The 18,471-nt window shown below is 43.3% G+C and overlaps 3 protein-coding genes across 3 annotated transcripts; all 3 read left to right on the forward strand.

The window, feature by feature from the left end:
* The first annotated feature begins 95 nt into the window (after positions 1-95).
* Positions 96-5,157, forward strand: crsp7 (cofactor required for Sp1 transcriptional activation, subunit 7). The gene is made up of 3 exons (XM_084481088.1): positions 96-349; positions 1,530-1,604; positions 1,700-5,157. The coding sequence occupies exons 1-3, from the start codon at positions 278-280 to the stop codon at positions 3,479-3,481; spliced, it is 1,929 nt and encodes a 642-aa protein (XP_084337214.1). The 5' UTR covers positions 96-277; the 3' UTR covers positions 3,482-5,157.
* A 1,625-nt stretch (positions 5,158-6,782) lies between these two features.
* On the forward strand, positions 6,783-15,758 carry cnn2 (calponin 2). Its single transcript, XM_084481099.1, has 7 exons — positions 6,783-6,913; positions 9,661-9,782; positions 9,974-10,040; positions 10,299-10,436; positions 11,257-11,373; positions 12,032-12,178; positions 14,474-15,758. Exons 1-7 carry the CDS (start codon positions 6,857-6,859, stop codon positions 14,780-14,782), a joined length of 957 nt encoding a protein of 318 aa, XP_084337225.1. The 5' UTR covers positions 6,783-6,856; the 3' UTR covers positions 14,783-15,758.
* A 465-nt stretch (positions 15,759-16,223) lies between these two features.
* rps15 (ribosomal protein S15) lies at positions 16,224-18,149 on the forward strand. The gene is made up of 4 exons (XM_084481100.1): positions 16,224-16,277; positions 16,662-16,747; positions 17,178-17,412; positions 17,993-18,149. The coding sequence occupies exons 1-4, from the start codon at positions 16,275-16,277 to the stop codon at positions 18,104-18,106; spliced, it is 438 nt and encodes a 145-aa protein (XP_084337226.1). The 5' UTR covers positions 16,224-16,274; the 3' UTR covers positions 18,107-18,149.
* The last annotated feature ends 322 nt before the right edge of the window (positions 18,150-18,471 follow it).

An 18,471-nucleotide genomic window follows, 5' to 3' on the forward strand; every position in this document is an offset into this window, starting at 1 on the left:
CCACGTCAGAGACACTCACCACATCCCAGAATGCAACTCGAGGCCGTCAAAATCCAGCAGCTCGTAGTGGTTTACTAGAGCGCCGAGCAGGCGGACGTCGACGGTAAATACGGGGCACATCTCACACTCCATGTGACACATTACCGATCCTTAACGCGAATCGGCAAGAAATATGCTGCTCGGCACACTTTCATAACGGGCTTTTGAGTCTCTAAAGTCTCACAATTTTTCATTTTGGAGGATTCCTCCCCATCCTCCGGGTCGTACCGAACAGGCAATGACAACGGTCTCGGCAACTCCGCAGCAGATGAGGGACCGGCTGCTGAAGGCCGTCGACAGTCACAGCAATGTGAGTAGGCTAGCGAGCTAACGTTAGCTTGCCTACTGCCCCTCTAAACTCATGCATGTTAGCAAGCCAGCTGCAAATCAGCTATGATTGAAGTAAACACGTCCTGCCTTGTACACGACACTACAGTACAGACGAGTTGTTCGACGTTGAGGTTATCCGCGAAGGCATAACGTTGGGCTATTTGAGATGACAGCTCGTACGCTAGCAACAGCGTTACCATGGTTAGCGTCTGGGCACTTTAGCCGCATTTGCGTCTAGCATGCTATTAGTTAGCCTCAGTAAATGGGATAGGCCTATATCATGGAAGAGAGCGGTTTCGTAGTAGTGATATTTGTTTCAATACATTCAAAGTTTGGTGATGATTGTTGATGTGCTCATAAACTCACCTGTTAAGCTGAGGTCGTGTCCCTTGTTGGCGGTAGATGTTACCGGCGGTAACGGCTGTGGGAGCGCGCGGCGGGTTACTTTAGCCGAGTTTCAGGAAATAGTCGCGAGCTTGATATCCAAGTCAAACATCAGCGTCAACGTATTTGCTAACGGCTAATGCTAGCTAACAGTTAAATGTGTAAATGTGAATGTTCCAGATCACTTCACCTTTGACTAAATGTAAACCTTTCAACAAGGCAGCCTTAAACGATTCTAAGCTACAACATATATTGGGCTTTTCTGCGTTGACACATAGTTCACCAGCTTCAAACGACAGTCTGAAGACTTCAAGCTAACTTCTGCTAGCTCACTATTAGCTGCTGATACTCGGACGTTTAGCTTCGGTCTTGGTCTCCGTATTAATATACATTTACAACATTTACTTGAACTTCTTTTCCAGATAGCTATAATTTAAAGAAGGAGAAAGGTGTTCCAAACATAACTGGAAATTGCAAATGCAATTTCCTGCTACAGATGGTCAAGCAACCAGTGGTTTTGATGTGCTTTGCCCTCTTGTTGTTATACAATGGTAAACTATTTTCTTCATTTTAAGAACCAGAGGCTATTGGGCAAGAGAACACCCAATTTGTTGTCCGTCCTTCAAGTAGACTTTTCTAATTTGATTATGAAACACACACGTTAACGCTAGCTGGCTATATAGTCCTGTTTGGTTGTTCACACCTTAATCCTAATGGTGGCATAAAACATACATTGACTCTTGCAATATCTGGTGTTTTTCATCATTTTCCTGCAGATTTGCAATATGGTGGCAGTCTTGGAAGTAATTACCTATTTGGAAAAGTATCCCATCACCAAAGAAGCACTTGAGGTATGATCCATCGCAGACTTTGTGATTTTATTTTTATTTTCTTTGTATGGAACCATATCATAATCAAAGGTTTCTCCTGTATGTTTCACATACAGGAAACTCGCCTAGGAAAGTTAATCAATGATGTGCGGAAGAAAACCAACAATGAAGACCTTGCAAAGCGTGCTAAGAAGCTCTTGAGGAACTGGCAGAAGCTGATTGATCCAGGGCCTGCTGAGACTCCGACACGTGGACCCGTGGCCCCTCCTGCCTCTACAAACGGAGGCTCGCATCCGTGCCGAACAGATGCCCCGTCAGCTCCTGCCCCCCCTGACATCTTGGTTGAAGGCAAGGGCGTCCCGGATGTCAAAGTCAGAAACGACGTTCATAACACTTACTCGCCCAAAGCGGCGAAATCGAGCAACCGCAAGCGGCGGGCTGAGCAGAGGGATGGCAGCGTGCACTTGCCAGAAAAGATATCAAGGATGGCTTATGAACACTCTCTATCGCCTCCACTCACCAATGGCACTGCGAGCAGTCCCGAGGCGGTGCTTGAGCAGGAAGTTGTACCGTCTCCGGACAGACCGCCGCGGACGGATCATCTCGACAATGACAAACACAACAAGATCCCTGTCAATGCGGTAAAGCCTCGCCCCAGCTCCCCCGGAGTGGCCAAACTACCTAGCACTTCTTCATTGATCAAAGTTGCAGTGATGCAGCAGCAGGTCAGAATGGAGGATGGGGGATGTGGGGTAGGAGGAGGAGGGTATTATCAAGCCAAAAGCCCCCGTGGCGTCACCACTAGTCCCCGAGGTGTGAAAGAAACAATGACCAAGCGCTCTTCAGCATATGCACCGAAAGGCGTCCCCAGCCCCACGACGCGCGGCTCCCCTCTGCCTTCGTCCCAGCCCGTAGCGTCCCCAGCCCAATCGTCTCTTGGCAACAGGCTGCCACACCCTTCCTATAGGTCTTCTGCGCAGTGGGCCAGTACTTCACAAAGCTCTTCTTCGTCTTCGTCTCAATGTCCCCCGCATGACTCGTTTATAACACTGGAATCACCGTCGATCTCCCCTCGTCCCTCCCATCACAGCCCCAACGAACTCAGACCATCCGCCGAGGCCGCTGCCAGCATCGTGGTCACCGAGGAGACGGACGGACCACCTCTCACCCCCTCGGAGAGAAAGAGGAGGAAAAAGTATCGATCAAGGGACTATGCTGTTAACCTTGATGGTCAGAAAACGGAGGACACTGTTAAGCCTGTGCGCTTAAAAGAACGCAGGATAACATTTGATCCTGTGACGGGCCAGATCAAGTCCATGGTACACAAGGAACCTTTTCAGACAGAGGAGGCCGTCGCGCCAGACTCTGCCGAGTGTACAAAGAGGACTGAGAACATTGTGCCCCAGACCCCCGTGCCTCCCTCAGCCCCTACCTTTGGCCCGGCCCCCGCACCACCCTTTGTCTCTGCCCCGCCCCTTAACCCCGCCCCCACCCCTGCCCCTAACCCTTTCCAACAGACAAACTGGAAGGAGCTGTCGCGGAATGAAATCATCCAGTCTTACTTGAACCTCCAAAGTAACATGCTCACATCCTCGGGGGTGCAGGCCCCCAGCGCGCACTTTTTTATGTCAGAGTATCTGAAACGGGAGGAGCCCGGTGTCAAGGAGGTCAGGGAGATGCATGTTCTGCAGAAGGACAGCTCGGTGGCGCATCGGCCCGGCGTGAGTGGCGACGTGACAGACGTGGAGCTGGACAGAATACACACGCAACACTGGCCAGGGGTCAACGGTTGCTATGACACAAAGGGTGCCTGGTTTGACTGGACAGAGTGCATATCGTTGGACCCTCACGGGGGCGAAAGCAGACTGAACATCTTGCCATATGTTTGCCTAGACTGAGGAGTTTGAAAATGTCACTTTTTTTTCCACCCCCCCTCTTGCATCCCACTGCGAACGAGAGTACTTCATGGTTCTGTATATCCACTGTGAGCTCCAGGAAAGCCAGACCTGCTTAAGCATATTTAAGCCTATCCCCTTTTTGTTTCACTTTTGATCAGTTATTTAGGTATAAAAGATTTGGAAAAGCTAAATGCAAACGGTTGAGTTCTTTAAAACTAAGGGCTATTTATGTTATACATTTTTCAAAGGTGAAGCAACAGAGGTGCAGGGTCCTGCTAACCTAGAAGGCACAATGGTGTGTGTGTGTGTGTGTGTGTGTGTGTGTGTGTGTGTGTGTGTGTGTGTGTGTGTGTGTGTGTGTGTGTGTGTGTGTGTGTGTGTGTGTGTGTGTGTGTGTGTGTGTGTGTGTGTGTGTGTGTGTGTGTGTGTGTGTGTGTGTGTGCGTGCGTGCGTGCGTGTGTGTGTGTGTGTGTGTGTTCTCTCTACATGGGAAGGCTGTGGTTTGGTTTGTATGGTGCCTAACTAAAGGTTTGAGGAATTAATCTAGTACAGGGTAGCTTGGCCAGCCCTGTACAATGGTCGCTCTGGCATATTTGACAGTTACAAGAAGCTTTATTTGAGATATATAAAAAACATTTAAATTATACATTTGTTATGTTCTACGTCTATTTATTTTGACCAGTTCTTTGTTTAAATGGGTTTATCAAACATGTTGATAAAAAAAAATAGGTTTGTTTTGCTGTTTGCATCACACTGTTATCTGCCTGATCTGGAATACAAAAATCCTAAACAAGCTTCCCCCATAGACCTGGTGACCCAGTCCCTTTGGTTCCCAAACATTCCCTACGTCATGCTTGATTTATCCTGCTAGCCTATTCCTCATATCCATTGCCTATGAAAAACCCTTGTCATCCCACTCTTTTCCTCCAGAACAAAACTTCCACCTGTCCTTAATGACCTGGCTTTTTCTTCGGGCCACATGTTGTTGTTCCGGTCCAGGTGTTTTACATCTCCGTATAGGTCTTACATCATGAATGAAGTATTACGAAATGGGTGCAGGTCCATAACTGCTTTGAACAGCAGAAACAGACTTCCTTCCCTTCAGCAGACAGTCAAGTTGAACACATTTTGGTAAACATACAGATTTGTAACGCCCTGTATGAATGTGTACAATGGTTAGTCACTCAGGCAGTTTTATTAATAACTCAACAATTGCTTAGAATCAACGACAGTAGACGGCCATGGAAAATGTTGTGTACATATGATTGTTGCAGCATCCCTATTTCCCCCTCCCACCCCATTCATTTGGTTTTGCTTCTGTGCTTTACAACAACAATGATACAAGTGGGAAGGAAGGGTGTGCTCAGAGAAGTGTGAATCTGTCACTCTTGGTTTGATGTGAATGACTAATCAGTCCATTGAGCTGGGTTGACACTCCTGTATCATGCCACTGTTTTTTGTTTTTCTTCGCTGAACTGGTATGACTTTCAAGACGTTTGGTCAGGCTCTGTGCAGTGTAGTATTTATCGTGTATGCTCTGTTGTTCACCCAACCAATGTGCCTTGGTAAAATGGTAAACTTGGATTTGCTTCTGCATAAAACACGCCTGTCCGTGGAGCTGGGTTTGTGTGACAATTCCAAATTCCATGGTCAATAAAACACTGGTATATGCACCATTTGTTTGTTGTTAAAAATACAGATGCAGTATGGGTAAAAGTTAAAATTAAGACAATGAGGTGCCACACAACAAAGCTTGCAATAAAGAAAAGTGCTAAAGAAAAGGGTGTTTAAGAATCGGTTTGACTGTGGTATGACTGAAAATAGACTCATGGGGGGCATCGCTATCCAGTGTCTAACAACTCAATTGTTTGAAAAATAAAAGATCTAAATCCACTGTTTAACTAACATAGCTTTCTGTACCCTTTGTCGAGGATTCTCAGTGATACACCTGTAGAATGGGACTGTCAGTACCGCGATCCTTCCACAAGGTGGTGTAATATGTTGTGTTGGCTTGAGGTATTTATATGGTCTTGTCTATGGTATGTGACTGACTGACCGTTTTTAATTGGTTTGTTTCTAGTATGTGCTTGTTTTAAGTCAAAGTAATGCCTACCCTATGCATAAACCGACATGATTTTGCATATATCCAGTTCCCTACTTGCAGGCCCTTATGTCACCTGAAGCCATGAACTGCATCATTTAACAACCCTGTGTCTTAGTATCTTTGAGTCACTGTAATTTCTCTTTCTAGACCTGAATCACACTGATGAAATCTTGAGTCTAACTATGTATGAAATAAGTTCTAGTTCAGTTAGTAGTTTCACAACTAATAGATCACACCAATAGAGGTCCTACGTTTGTGAGTTTTTTAAAGTGTGGCTTTTGTGCCTCCATAATTAACAAATGTACTTATTGTAAGTCACTTAGGATAAAAGCATCTGCTAAATGCCCTAAATGTAAATGAGATTAGGGCAGTTTTGTTTTGTTTTTGGTTCATTTTACTCCCGTGTCCCTTGCTAAGATACAATTGTCCCTGTGTAGTTGTTGGTTTGTTAAGCCTCTGACAACTTGTCCGGACCAGGTTTAACCTGTTATGTAAATATACCAGCAGTAGGTGTGGGCTGCCTCTGATCCTCGAATGTTTGTTCTGTTCCTCAGCTTTAACAGTTGTGATAGGCCCTGCTGCAATATAATAAGTTTTATATTCAAAACAATCCATCATTTCCTTTCTTCTCACGTTTAGTCTACTAGGCCTATAGAAAGAAAACCTGCAGATAAACTCAAACTGCAATGTTTTTTTCCAATTCATAGTTAGCATTCTTCCATTAGATTGCCTTTGGAATAAAAAATCGAGGGTAATTTGTGCCTTCCGGTAGCCACATATGGCTTTAATGCAAAACTATTACGTCATTCAATTTCTCCAGTAGCTCAGTAGTCTGGTAGTTCCTCAAACCCTACCAGTGTTGCCAGATTGGGCCAGAATTCCCGCCCAATCTGGCAACACTGAACCCTACTTCCCATCCCAACGGTGACTCAAGAACAGCCCGCATAGACGGTAGCGGCCGCAGTACGTCTGGCATGCTTGGGTGGGACGGCCCGTTCACTCCCACATTCAGGAATTCGGGGAGTTTCATTCCATATAAGGACTTTTTGATATCAATCACGACGTAAGCAAGAGAAGGGGCGGAGCCTATAATCGATTAGGGACGCGTCACGCTCCGAGGGAGCGTTGTGATTGGAGCACAAGTCAAAGAGAAAGTCTGCACGTTCTAGTCCGCTCGACATCTCATTGGAAGGTAAACTAAATACGTTCAGCGCCGTCGTTTCACTACAACGCACGAAGTTTTTGACTTCTCGCGAATCTAGCAGTTGATAATGTCGGCCTTTAACAGGGGACCTTCATATGGGTTTTCAGCGGAAGTAAAAAATAAGGTATGTATGACAGTTAGCCTAGAGGTACAGTAAAGTGTAATTTAACATTATTTATTATATATAGGCCTATTTAATATTTCTGTGAAACTTCAGCTCACCCTACCTCTGCAACGTCTTTCCCGGAACAGCACCGGTTAAGATGTTACGTTGCTTTGCGACCTTATGTTAGCCTTTGGGATTTTTTCGCGAAACTTAACCGTAACCTGAATCGGCAATCATGTAAATCGCCTAGGCACACGCTTTATCCATGGCTTATGGGATGTAAAGTTTTTGACTTGAGCCTAAAACTTGACTTTGAGTGTGGTGGGAGTGGGAGGCACTTGAAAAGAAGCATATGGGCGGTGTCTTTTTGGCCCGAGAAGTGTGTCGTTGTGGCAAAATTGTTATTTATTTTTTCCACAATGTGTCCAATGTGAGTCCAACTTGTTTGTCCGGCTTTGTGATCCGTATTAGTATGATGTGATTGTCATATTAGGGCCCTGGTATGTCCTGCATCCTTGTCATTGCCCTTCACACATTGTTCTGTGCTCATGCACTGTGGGACTGTGGGAGTTCCTGCCTCCACTAAAAAAACTTTATCCAGACGCATCTTACTTCGTCATGCAAAATGGAGTGAGTATCTTGCTCAAAGCCTCCTCAAACTATGGACATCGCTCCATCGGCTTCCTATATAACCGCTAGGGTCTAGAATTATCCTAAAGTCTAGACTAAACCCATGCGTTGATCATTAACGTCTGTTTCCCTTATTCCCGACAACGTCTTGGAATGCAAACCTTTGAGAGGTTAACCGTTAAGTTCATCTTGTTTGTTTGGATCTGCCAACAAGCATCAGTGCACATCCGGATCCACTTAAAATACCTCTGTGACCCAGTAGATAGGGTTACCGGTTGGCCACTGCCACTCACTTGATCTGGTAAGGCTGGATTGGTACATAATCAATAAAGTAATGTATGGTCAAAGTATGCATCGGTCATTTCATGTAGGAACCACTGGCGTTTGTGGTAAATTGTAGCTGTAGTTTATTTTTTTATTTATTTTGATAGTGATCCTGTACCTAAATGTGCTACTCCAAACGTTCTGCCTAATTAGTCCAAATACACAAGGGATCTGTGTGAAGGGAGTGTATTTTTTCTCGTCACATACCACTGTGCCATTGGCCACCCAACTGATTTATACCTTTCTCTTACATTCCATGGCCGTGCCCTTGTATGGTGAAAGAAGGTCTGTCCAACCCCTCCCCAGATGTTTCCACAGGTTCTATATAACTCGATGGGCTTTGCGTAAAGCAAATATGTTGTATTTCCTTCCTTTGTATAAGTGTATTCCATCAAGGGCTAGCCTGAGACATTTTGAGCCAAGTGGCATTTCCTGTGCTCCGTGACTTCGGTTGGCCTGTGAAGCATTTGAGGATTTAACACTTTTCCTTCCTCTGAACTAGGAAGCTCAACTGTGGGCGGATGCAGAACTAGTACACACACTTTAGAAATACATTTTTTCTTGAAAGTTAGAAAGTCTATTTGGAACACATTGTGCCTATTAACACAGTCTGTGGTTTTGTCTACATTCTAGCAGCGGCATTCAAACTCTATTGTAATATGGGGTGGGTTGAAATTCCTCAACTGCAGCCTGCCGTTCTTAAAGACATCTTTTGGCTTTTTGTGGTCAATTGAACTGGTAAATGTAGTTTTTAATAATGAGATAATTAAATAAGGCAAATATAATAGGAAGAGAATTCTCCCATTGTTTGTGCAATTATACAAAAGCCAAGCGCCTTGAACAACTAGGGTTTAAATATTGTAGGCCTACAAAAAATCCTCTAATACTTGTGTGTATAGTTCAGTCTCTTGCTTGGACATGGGTATTTGTCAACAGGACCCACCCCATCCTTGTTTGTAAAGATTTTTTGTTTTATTTACCTCTTTGTATTGTGTTTTTTCTTTCTACAATGTTTTTGGAAAGTGTGATGCCCTTTGACTCATCAGTAGAGTAGAATGTTCTAGTTGTATACGCACAGGCGAAATGCACTTCCTGAATGAACTGGTCTAGCCCAAGGACACACACACACACACACACACACAGCCACACAGCCACACACACACACACACACACACACACACACAGCCACACAGCCACACACACAGCCAGCTTCTTTCTTCGTAGAGAAAGTCAATAAATGGGATTGAACAATAAAGCCCTCACAAGGAAGTCGGGACCTTGTGTGTTGTGTTAACTTAGGGCTCATAAAATGTATCCTGCAAACCTTTTTATTTGGTACCAGTTACTTTAAGCCTCTGGATATAATGGAGGACTCAGGCCAACAGGATGTCCTTTTTGTGGGACTCAGTTGGGTCATGTCGTCGTCACACTTAAGACCTTCACAACATGCACAACAACCTCCTTCTCAGACACAACATCACTGCTGGAGAAACTGTGGAATTTAGAGTTCAGCATAAAAGAAGATTATAGGCTCAAGGCACAATAAAACGTTTTTCTTTTTATGAAGCAGTTATTATCCTAAGCATTAAAGGGCTTATTCTGGAAAACTGCACAACACGATAACATACGATTTTTTTTGAGAACTACTGATCTCGACATCTTAAGCATCCAGCGATGTATGCATATTATTTCTCTTTCTGATGTCAACAATACATTTTTTTTATTATTATTGCTAAATTCCTAGTAATATTATAAGCAGAGCTTTCCTGCGCCCAACTAAACGTACGTTTATAATCTTTTTGGTCCTTCAGATTGCACAGAAGTATGACCATCAGAAGGAGGACGAGCTCAGGGTGTGGATCGAGGACGTGACTGGCTGCTCTATCGGTCCAGACTTCCAGAAGGGTCTGAAGAATGGCGTCACACTCTGTCAGTAAGTGTTCATCATAGTTTGTCACGGATGGCTCTCCCATGTATCTTGGATCATCTTCACTGCGTGTGGAGTGTTTCCTCATCTTATTAAGAAAGTGGAAGTGCTTTGATCTTTTTAATATATCCTGGACTCACGGTAGAATACCGCCCTTCTCCTGCTCTCCCTCCCTTTCCTCTCCTACATTGTAACAGGCTGATCAACAAACTTCAGCCAGGCTCTGTGAAAAAGATCAACCAGTCTTCCATGAACTGGCATCAAGTGAGTTACTCTTTTAAAAACTAAGATTACTCTTTAAAAAAAAAGTATATGAAAACTGTTGCATCCTGATGATCCTGCTCTGCATATAATGGATTAGAGCTAAACCCCCATTTTGCCACTTGTAAAACCTATCCAAACCTATCCATGTAAAACCAGTCTTAAAGTTCCAAGCCAAGTCTTAATCTTCCAGAGTCCTTCCTGACTTCTGTGTTCATTTGAGTAACGATAGGTTTTCCTCGGGTGTGTGTGTGTTTTCAGCTGGAGAACCTGACTACCTTCACCAAAGCCATCACCATGTACGGCCTGAGGCCTCATGATATATTTGAGGCCAACGATCTGTTTGAGAGCGGCAACATGACGCAGGTCCAGACGACACTGTTGGCGCTTGCTAGCATGGTGAGAACCGCTATGTTTTCCTGATGGTTTCACATCTGGAATAACATTATGATTATTATTATTATTGTCTATGGCAATATATATGGTGAGTTATTCTCACTGTAAGGGCCTCAACACGACTCAACCAACTTAATTTATAAAGAACCTTTCACACAACTATGCAGCCTAAAGTTCTTTACAGAGTGAGATTCAAACAGAACAGACAAAAATATTAAAACAAAATAGAGAATAAATATAAAAACAACAAATATCAACAATAACAAATAATGACATAACAAATAATGACATAATTCTCATAACAAGTCTTATAACATTTCAACCTGCTCACATCTGGAGTCTTTGCTGATCAAAATTGATCAATAATGTTATCAATAAAATCACATCATACAACTGAAATATTATAGAAATAAAAAGATGCTGGCCAAGTATCTTCATAATGACCTAATAATAATCCCAAAACCCCTCCCACTACTTTTCCTCTGTCTACAAGAAGAGAAGTCATTCAACATCAACAGGTTGATGTGGTTGCTTAACTTAATGAAGGAAGTGTTGCGCTGTATATTGCCAGATAAACGATCCTGGGGTGAACACACACTAGGGTGAAAGGTTCATACATTATTGTAATGTTAGAGCCATATCGCTACATTGTTTTCAATATTGCGTGTTTATGGCCTAATTACAATCTGCCAGTAGAAAAGGAGTTCACTGGTCTGGCTGTTGTCCTAGCTTAGGACATGGGTCCATCTTGATGAAGTCAATGAAGTCTAGTTTAGTAGTTTAGTACCAGATCACATATCCACTCTGCGGTCTGCTTCCTCAGGCCAAGACCAAGGGCTGCCAGCCCCGGGTGGACATCGGCATCAAGTACGCTGACAAACAGGAGCGGGCCTTCGACGAGGAGAAGATGAAGGCGGGCCAGTGTGTCATCGGCCTGCAGGTATACACTGGAGGCTCTGCTCTCAGATTACTACTCTGTGAATGGAGCCAGTGGCGGTTTCTTTCGCCTGATGCGAGGAATCCTACACTTTCCTTAACTTGTCCAGATGGTTCACTACAATTGTATTCACGCATCACCATTGAGACTGCTAATCACAGGTTTACTAACAAACCCCTTTCGTGTACCTGTACTTTGCGTACACAACAAGGGTATGTGATTCGAAATGTGTGCATGTGCAATTTGACACGTGCCTGCAAAGTTATGTGCCGTTTGCAGTGAAACTGTTGCCTAACAATATGTCATGCTCGTCATGTTCCCTAGAAGAAGGCGCTCTATTGTTCGTAGAGTCTCTCTAAGTCTCTGTTATGCTGATGTTTATATAACAGGTCACAGATGTGACTGCATTATGACTACATTTGGCTCGGTGTTCACTCTGGCAAAATGTTTGTTTTTACATTTTAGCCATCCTGTGCCTAGCTTAACATCTTGCCAAAGGATATAGATTAATGTGCACTGTCCTTTAAATAAATAGATGAAAATGAAATGAAAATTTATAACTTCTCTAATTTAATGTTTCATACTTCACCCTGATTTTAATACAGTACGTCATGCTATGGCCATCCTCCCTCATGTATCCGCCTCCTTTCTTTCATTTTAGATGGGAACCAACAAGTTAGCCAGCCAGGCGGGCATGAACGCATACGGCACCAGGAGACACCTGTACGACCACAAGTCCCAGACCCTGGCCCCCATGGACAGCTCTACCATCAGCCTGCAGATGGGCACCAACAAGGGAGCCAGCCAGGTGCAGTGACCTTATCCATGATGGTTTTTAGGGGCAACAATGTACCTAAGCATGGTGTTTGACGCCCAGTCTAAAGGTTGTGGGTTCGAACCCCAATGGCTGCAGTCTACCTTTTGGCATCCCTGACCTCCACCTGCTACTTAATGACATTTGTCGAAATTCACTGCAAGTTGCTTTGGATGAAAGTTAAATAAGAATAATAAGTCTGTAAAACATAATTAAACAACAGCGGGAATGGTTAACCTGGCTTATTATGTAGGCCTTGTCTGTGATCAATGTTCCTGTACTTGAGATGAGAAGAATACAGTGTGTAGGCCACATATAATATTGTCAACCTAAGACTAAATGCCATAGCTACGTGTATTACATGAGCCTCTGGAAGGCATGTTGAGACAAAGCTGTATTCATCGCCAAGTCTCTTGTACAGTGTGGTAGTTTTAAGTATGCCTTTCATGCATTTTGTTCCCATGACGCAGCATTCGCCAACATTTTGTTGTTCAGCCCTGAAGCTAACTGTCGGACCCCGCCCTCAAAAGCCTCTTACCTAGCACTACCTTCATTTACAATTTCAGCAGTTGCTTTTATTGAAAGTGACTTGCGGGCGAGGCTTAAAGGGCAAGTGAACCCAGAACATTTTTTTTATTTAAAAAATATATATATTTTAATCGTGGTAATGTGTCTTTATATGAACGTCAACATAGATCTATACCATTTTATCATTTTGCTATTCTATTATAGTTACAATCCTATGTTTTCTCCAATCTCCCACAAAACGTTCCACTTTGCTCTGAACACAGGTGGTTTTCTTTTTGTGATGTCCAAGGGCCTTTTCTGAGGCCCTTGGACATCCCGACCGACGGCGTTGGGTTTAGACGCGTAGAGCTCTGTCTGGTCGGTTGGAGCCGCGTCCAAGATAATGTTTAGCTTCTCAGACACTTGTAGTACAACACCATGGTGTATTGACACTTATAGTACAACACCACGGTGTATTGACACTTATAGTACAACACCACGGTGTATTGACACTTATAGTACAACACCACGGTGTATTGACACTTATAGTACAACACCGCGGTGTACTGACACTTACAGTACAACACCACGGTGTAGTGACACTTATAGTACAACACCACGGTGTAGTGACACTTATAGTACAACACCACGGTGTAGTGACACTTATAGTACAACACCACGGTGTAGTGACACTTATAGTACAACACCACGGTGTATTGACACTTATAGTACAACACCACGGTGTAGTGACACTTATAGTACAACACCACGGTGTAGTGACACTTATAGTACAACACCACGGTGTAGTGACACTTATAGTACAACACCACGGTGTACTGACACTTATAGTACAACACCACGGTGTATTGACACTTATAGTACAACACCACGGTGTAGTGACACTTATAGTACAACACCACGGTGTATTGACACTTATAGTACAACACCACGGTGTAGTGACACTTATAGTACAACACCACGGTGTAGTGACACTTACAGTACAACACCACGGTGTATTGACACTTACAGTACAACACCACAGTGTATTGACGGCTGTTGATTTTGGTGTTGGTGTCCGAGCGAGTGTAAGGCTCCCAGGACACAAACACTACGGGGTGTGTGTGGATGGTGAAGCTCCGTCCGAGCAGTGGTCTTTTTAATATCTGAATTGAAAAATTGTAAGTAGGGTAGTTAAGTTGCGTTTTGAGTTTTAGGCGTGTTATCTCCATGGTAACTTACGACCCACGCCAACGGTGTGATACTTTTTTAGTAGTCGTTACAAGCGCTATAATGAGTGATGTTGTATATGAATATTCCAGGAGCCAAACCCTCTCTCTCTCGGACACTGACGCCCACTGCTCTGACGGAGCTTCACCATCCACACACACTATGGGGTTATACTATAGTCTGTCACTACTTGACAAAACAAGTGCAGACAAGTCAGTCATGCCCATGCCACGTTGAAAGACATATTTCTAGGGTCAACCAAGTGTCCTCTGCAGCCCTACGTGGTAAATGCATGTTTAGGTTCTGTCTGGGATGGGGATAATCCTGGTTAGACTGGTAACTACCAGTAGGTTTGTTCACAATAAGGGGGAAAAGTGACATGGTGCCAAACCTTGGGTACAGCCTTCATAATGCGGCAGCAATGCTACCAACAAGCATTTGGCTCTTCTCCTCAAAACATCCAGGTTCTTGTCTTTTTGAAGGTCGCTTTTCTAGTCTACCTAGAAACCCCTAAACAAACTTTTCTTCTGCTTCCCTCCCCCTGTTGTCTTCCAGGCCGGCATGACCGCCCCGGGTACGAGGCGTGCTATCTACGACCAGAAGCTGGGAACGGACAAGTGCGATAACACCACCACCTCCCTGCAGATGGGCTCCAACCAGGGCGCCAGTCAGAAGGGCCAGAACTTCGGCCTGGGGCGGCAGATCTATGACGCCAAGTACTGCCCGGCAAGCGCCGAGGCGGCGGAGGGCGAGGAGGGAGCCGGCGGCGCCGGCGAGTACATCCCTGATTACCAGGACGAAGGCTACCAGGGTTACCAGGAGGAGGAGCCGCGGGTGTACCCCGACGATGGGACCGACTATTAGGGAGGGAGAGGGGAACGACGTGAAAGGGAAGGAGGGGTTGCTTGAAACATTCCAAATATAGAAGCTCAATGCATTCGAGTCCTCATAGGTTATTTTTTAAACTCTGTGGTCATTTATTATGTTAGCATAAAAACTGCCTCCCAATGTTACAATCATCACAATGAGCTGCAATGTAGACTTGTTTTAATTTATAGTTTTTTTTACGGCCATTGTCTTCACTCCACTCACTGCCAATGTTCTTTGTTTTATTTTATTTTTATACTAAGGATTGTATAATGTGCTAAAGACGCAGATCCTATATTTTAATCAAAAGACTTTACATTCCAGAGACCTGACATTATGGGGTCAGGAGTAGTCAAATCATGAACTTTTTTAAACCAAAGATCAAAACTGGCCTACTGTTGTACTATTTGTGACAGCAAAAACATAATAATGTGAATATTTTACAACAAGTTCCATTTGTTCAGTATTTGTCAGTTGAGATAACCCATGACTCTTTTCTACAGGTTAAATCCAATGAGAAAACATAAAAAAGGTTTTGTGGGAACAAAACCCTGGACTGTGACATTCTGTCTTCACTCTCAGTTTAGTTTGTGTGATTTGTGTTTGTTTTTTATTAAGGAAATATTTTCCCTGTTTGTATAACCAGTACAACTGGAGCCCAGCGTGTTTTCTTTGGAATAAAAAGACATTTTGTGGGGTGGAAGGGCAGGCCTTAAAGTACTCAATGAGGGTTTTTAACATTCCAAACAAGAATACTGGATTCTTTGTGAACTATGCATTAGTGGTATAAGGACCAAGCATATCATTATGTTACTATGAGCATATGTAATAATTTATACCTATTTCTTACCTGGACTGTAAACATAATTTGATACTACAAATAGTATAAATGTGCTCAAGATCTGTTTTTTTATGATACATGATGCCTTTTTTGAGATACAGTATATGCTTTTGACAATAAAGTGTTCTAAAAAACGAACTATGTGATTCTGAAGGTTCTGTTGGTTATGCATTGACTTTCTTCAGTTTTTTCTTTATGTACATATATATGTATATCACATGATTGCATGTCAATGAGGATACAGCGAATAGAAATTTTGATAAACGATTGAAGGATTTTTATCTTTGGGTAATTTGGTAGCCTTTGGTAGTTACTGGTATTGATTTTCAAAAATGGAGGGATGAACAAAAGGGAATTAAAAATGTAGGCCTAATTCGGGAGATGATCAGGTTTCCTTTCCTACATATCTTTATCATTTTTATTTGGTGAGTTACAGGCGCGTTAAGAGTTGACTTGACTGAGCCCAATTTACTTTTTTACTGCTAACCAACTCGCTTATCATATGAGATGACACCATCTGCTGGGCAAAAAATGTAAACACATGTTTAGACAGGAAACGTTAACCGTAGACCGGATGCCCAGCTCCACTCCCGCGATATTAGGCCAAACGAGAATTTGGTCGTTCTTTTCCCCGGAAGACCAGGCAAGATGGTAGGTGTAAAGCCTTTCTGAGCATAATAAATCTATATTCATCTAAACCCCATAATAGTTCCATGGTTCACGAAATAACCCATTGGTTTTGCGCACATACTTGCAATCAAACGAGTACTAAATTGGGACAAATAGCTCCATCTAAATCCCTTTTAACCACTTGTGCATCGTCCCGGTTTATAGCCGTGGACGGCTAAGCTAACTGGTCATGCCCAAACACCGATCTTATGATATACGCTTAAACTTCCACGATGGCTCGGTGCTCATTCCGGGTTTAATGCCCATTAATTTACGTGTAGTGTTGACGGACTGGTCAAATATGTGTGTCTTTCCCCTGTGTCTTATGCGAAGTTTCAATGCTAACGTTGAATGGGTTCTCCATAGGCGGACGTTGAGATCAAGAAGAAGCGTACCTTCAGGAAGTTCACCTACAGAGGTGTGGACCTGGACCAGCTCCTGGACATGTCCTAGTAAGTATCCCATTTGTCTCATTAATGCAACGGGTCATCTGTCATCCTTGTAAAACGAAGTGGACCAGCTATGGTGCAGTGGTTGGCAACAAGACCAATCAAACCAGAAGTTGACAGTCATTCTGTAGTGAAATTCTTATAATACGGGGACTGAACTTGTCGAGAATAAAGCATAAGTAAAGACATTTGTTTTGTGAACAATTATTAAAGGTATACACCACAATAGATGCCTAGTAAATAAACACTGGTACAATAGAAACGTCCTATACCTTCAATCAAGTTCTATAATTGTCCTACAACTTTCTTACAATGAGAAACAAAGTGAATGACCGATGCAGTAAAATCACTGATGCCAAAACAGCCATGGTGACCTGATGCCACTTCCATCAGTGTATGATTCTAGTGCCCAACTCTACACTCTCCTCCCCAGTGAGCAGCTCATGCAGCTGTACTGCGCCCGCCAGAGGAGAAGGCTTAACCGTGGCCTTCGCCGCAAGCAGCAGTCCCTCCTGAAGCGCCTGCGCAAGGCCAAGAAGGAGGCTCCCCCCATGGAGAAGCCGGAGGTGGTCAAGACTCACTTGAGAGACATGGTCATCCTGCCCGAGATGGTTGGCTCAATGGTTGGCGTGTACAACGGCAAGACCTTCAACCAGGTGGAAATCAAGGTGAGACTTCAGAAGATGCATTCTGTTTTTGTTTTCATGCCTGCTTTTGTCCAATGAAAATTCAGCCTGTAATGGGACGCAGTATTTGTTGCTCTTGCTCATCTGTAGTTTGAGGGGTGAATGTTTATGGAGGGCTGGGATGACGCCAGCATCGCAGACTCTGCATTAATTATAGGTCTATCTAAGAAGCTTTTATCAGGGACAAAGGTCCAGATTTTAACTGCTAAGTATCTATACATGTTATGACAATCATGCGTTACAAAAAAAGAGAAGTACACAGTGTGGAATTGGGATACATTTATGCTGGTGTGACTCAAAGTCGAGGTCTATCCAAGCCCTAACAATATGAACACAATGGATAGAATATTTTAAAAATATTGCTATAATTAGTGTCACTTGACATTTGGAAATTGTGCTTTGATATAAATGAATAAAGGTTGATTATGTGTGTCTATAAAGCTAAAATTAAATATGAATGTATTGGTTGTAGATAATGATATTTTGACTGGCATCTACACTGTTACTACACAAATCAACATCCATCTTCTCAATTGTAATCTGTCACCTCTTCCTCCTCCAGCCTGAGATGTGTGGCCACTACCTGGGAGAGTTCTCCATCACCTACAAGCCAGTCAAGCATGGTCGCCCTGGTATTGGAGCTACACACTCTTCTCGTTTCATCCCTCTGAAGTAGACTGGCTGTTTTCGTTATATAAATAAAAAATGGGCTCGCCACACTCTTGACTCAATTGCTTCTTTTGGTTTGAAATTGGAAACTAGGGAATAAAAATGAATTACTTGATGATGCCTCAATGTAATGCTATAATTTGCTGATGCGAGTACAAACGAATGTATTCACCATTTTGAATGACCGCAGATTGCGATTCATTAACAGTGTTATCTATTCATTACATTGGTCCGGTTTGAGTCACAAGCTAGGTGACTGCGGTAGTTTTGAGTGTTAAGAAAATGTAATTTGCTTTAAGGGCATGTTTGACTCTCATACGAAGCGAAAGGAGATTCGCCACAAGTTGAACGTTAAGTATTTGAATGTGGTTT

Source organism: Micromesistius poutassou (assembly GCF_964030765.1).
Source record: "Micromesistius poutassou genome assembly, chromosome: 16".
Lineage (NCBI taxonomy): Eukaryota > Metazoa > Chordata > Actinopteri > Gadiformes > Gadidae > Micromesistius > Micromesistius poutassou.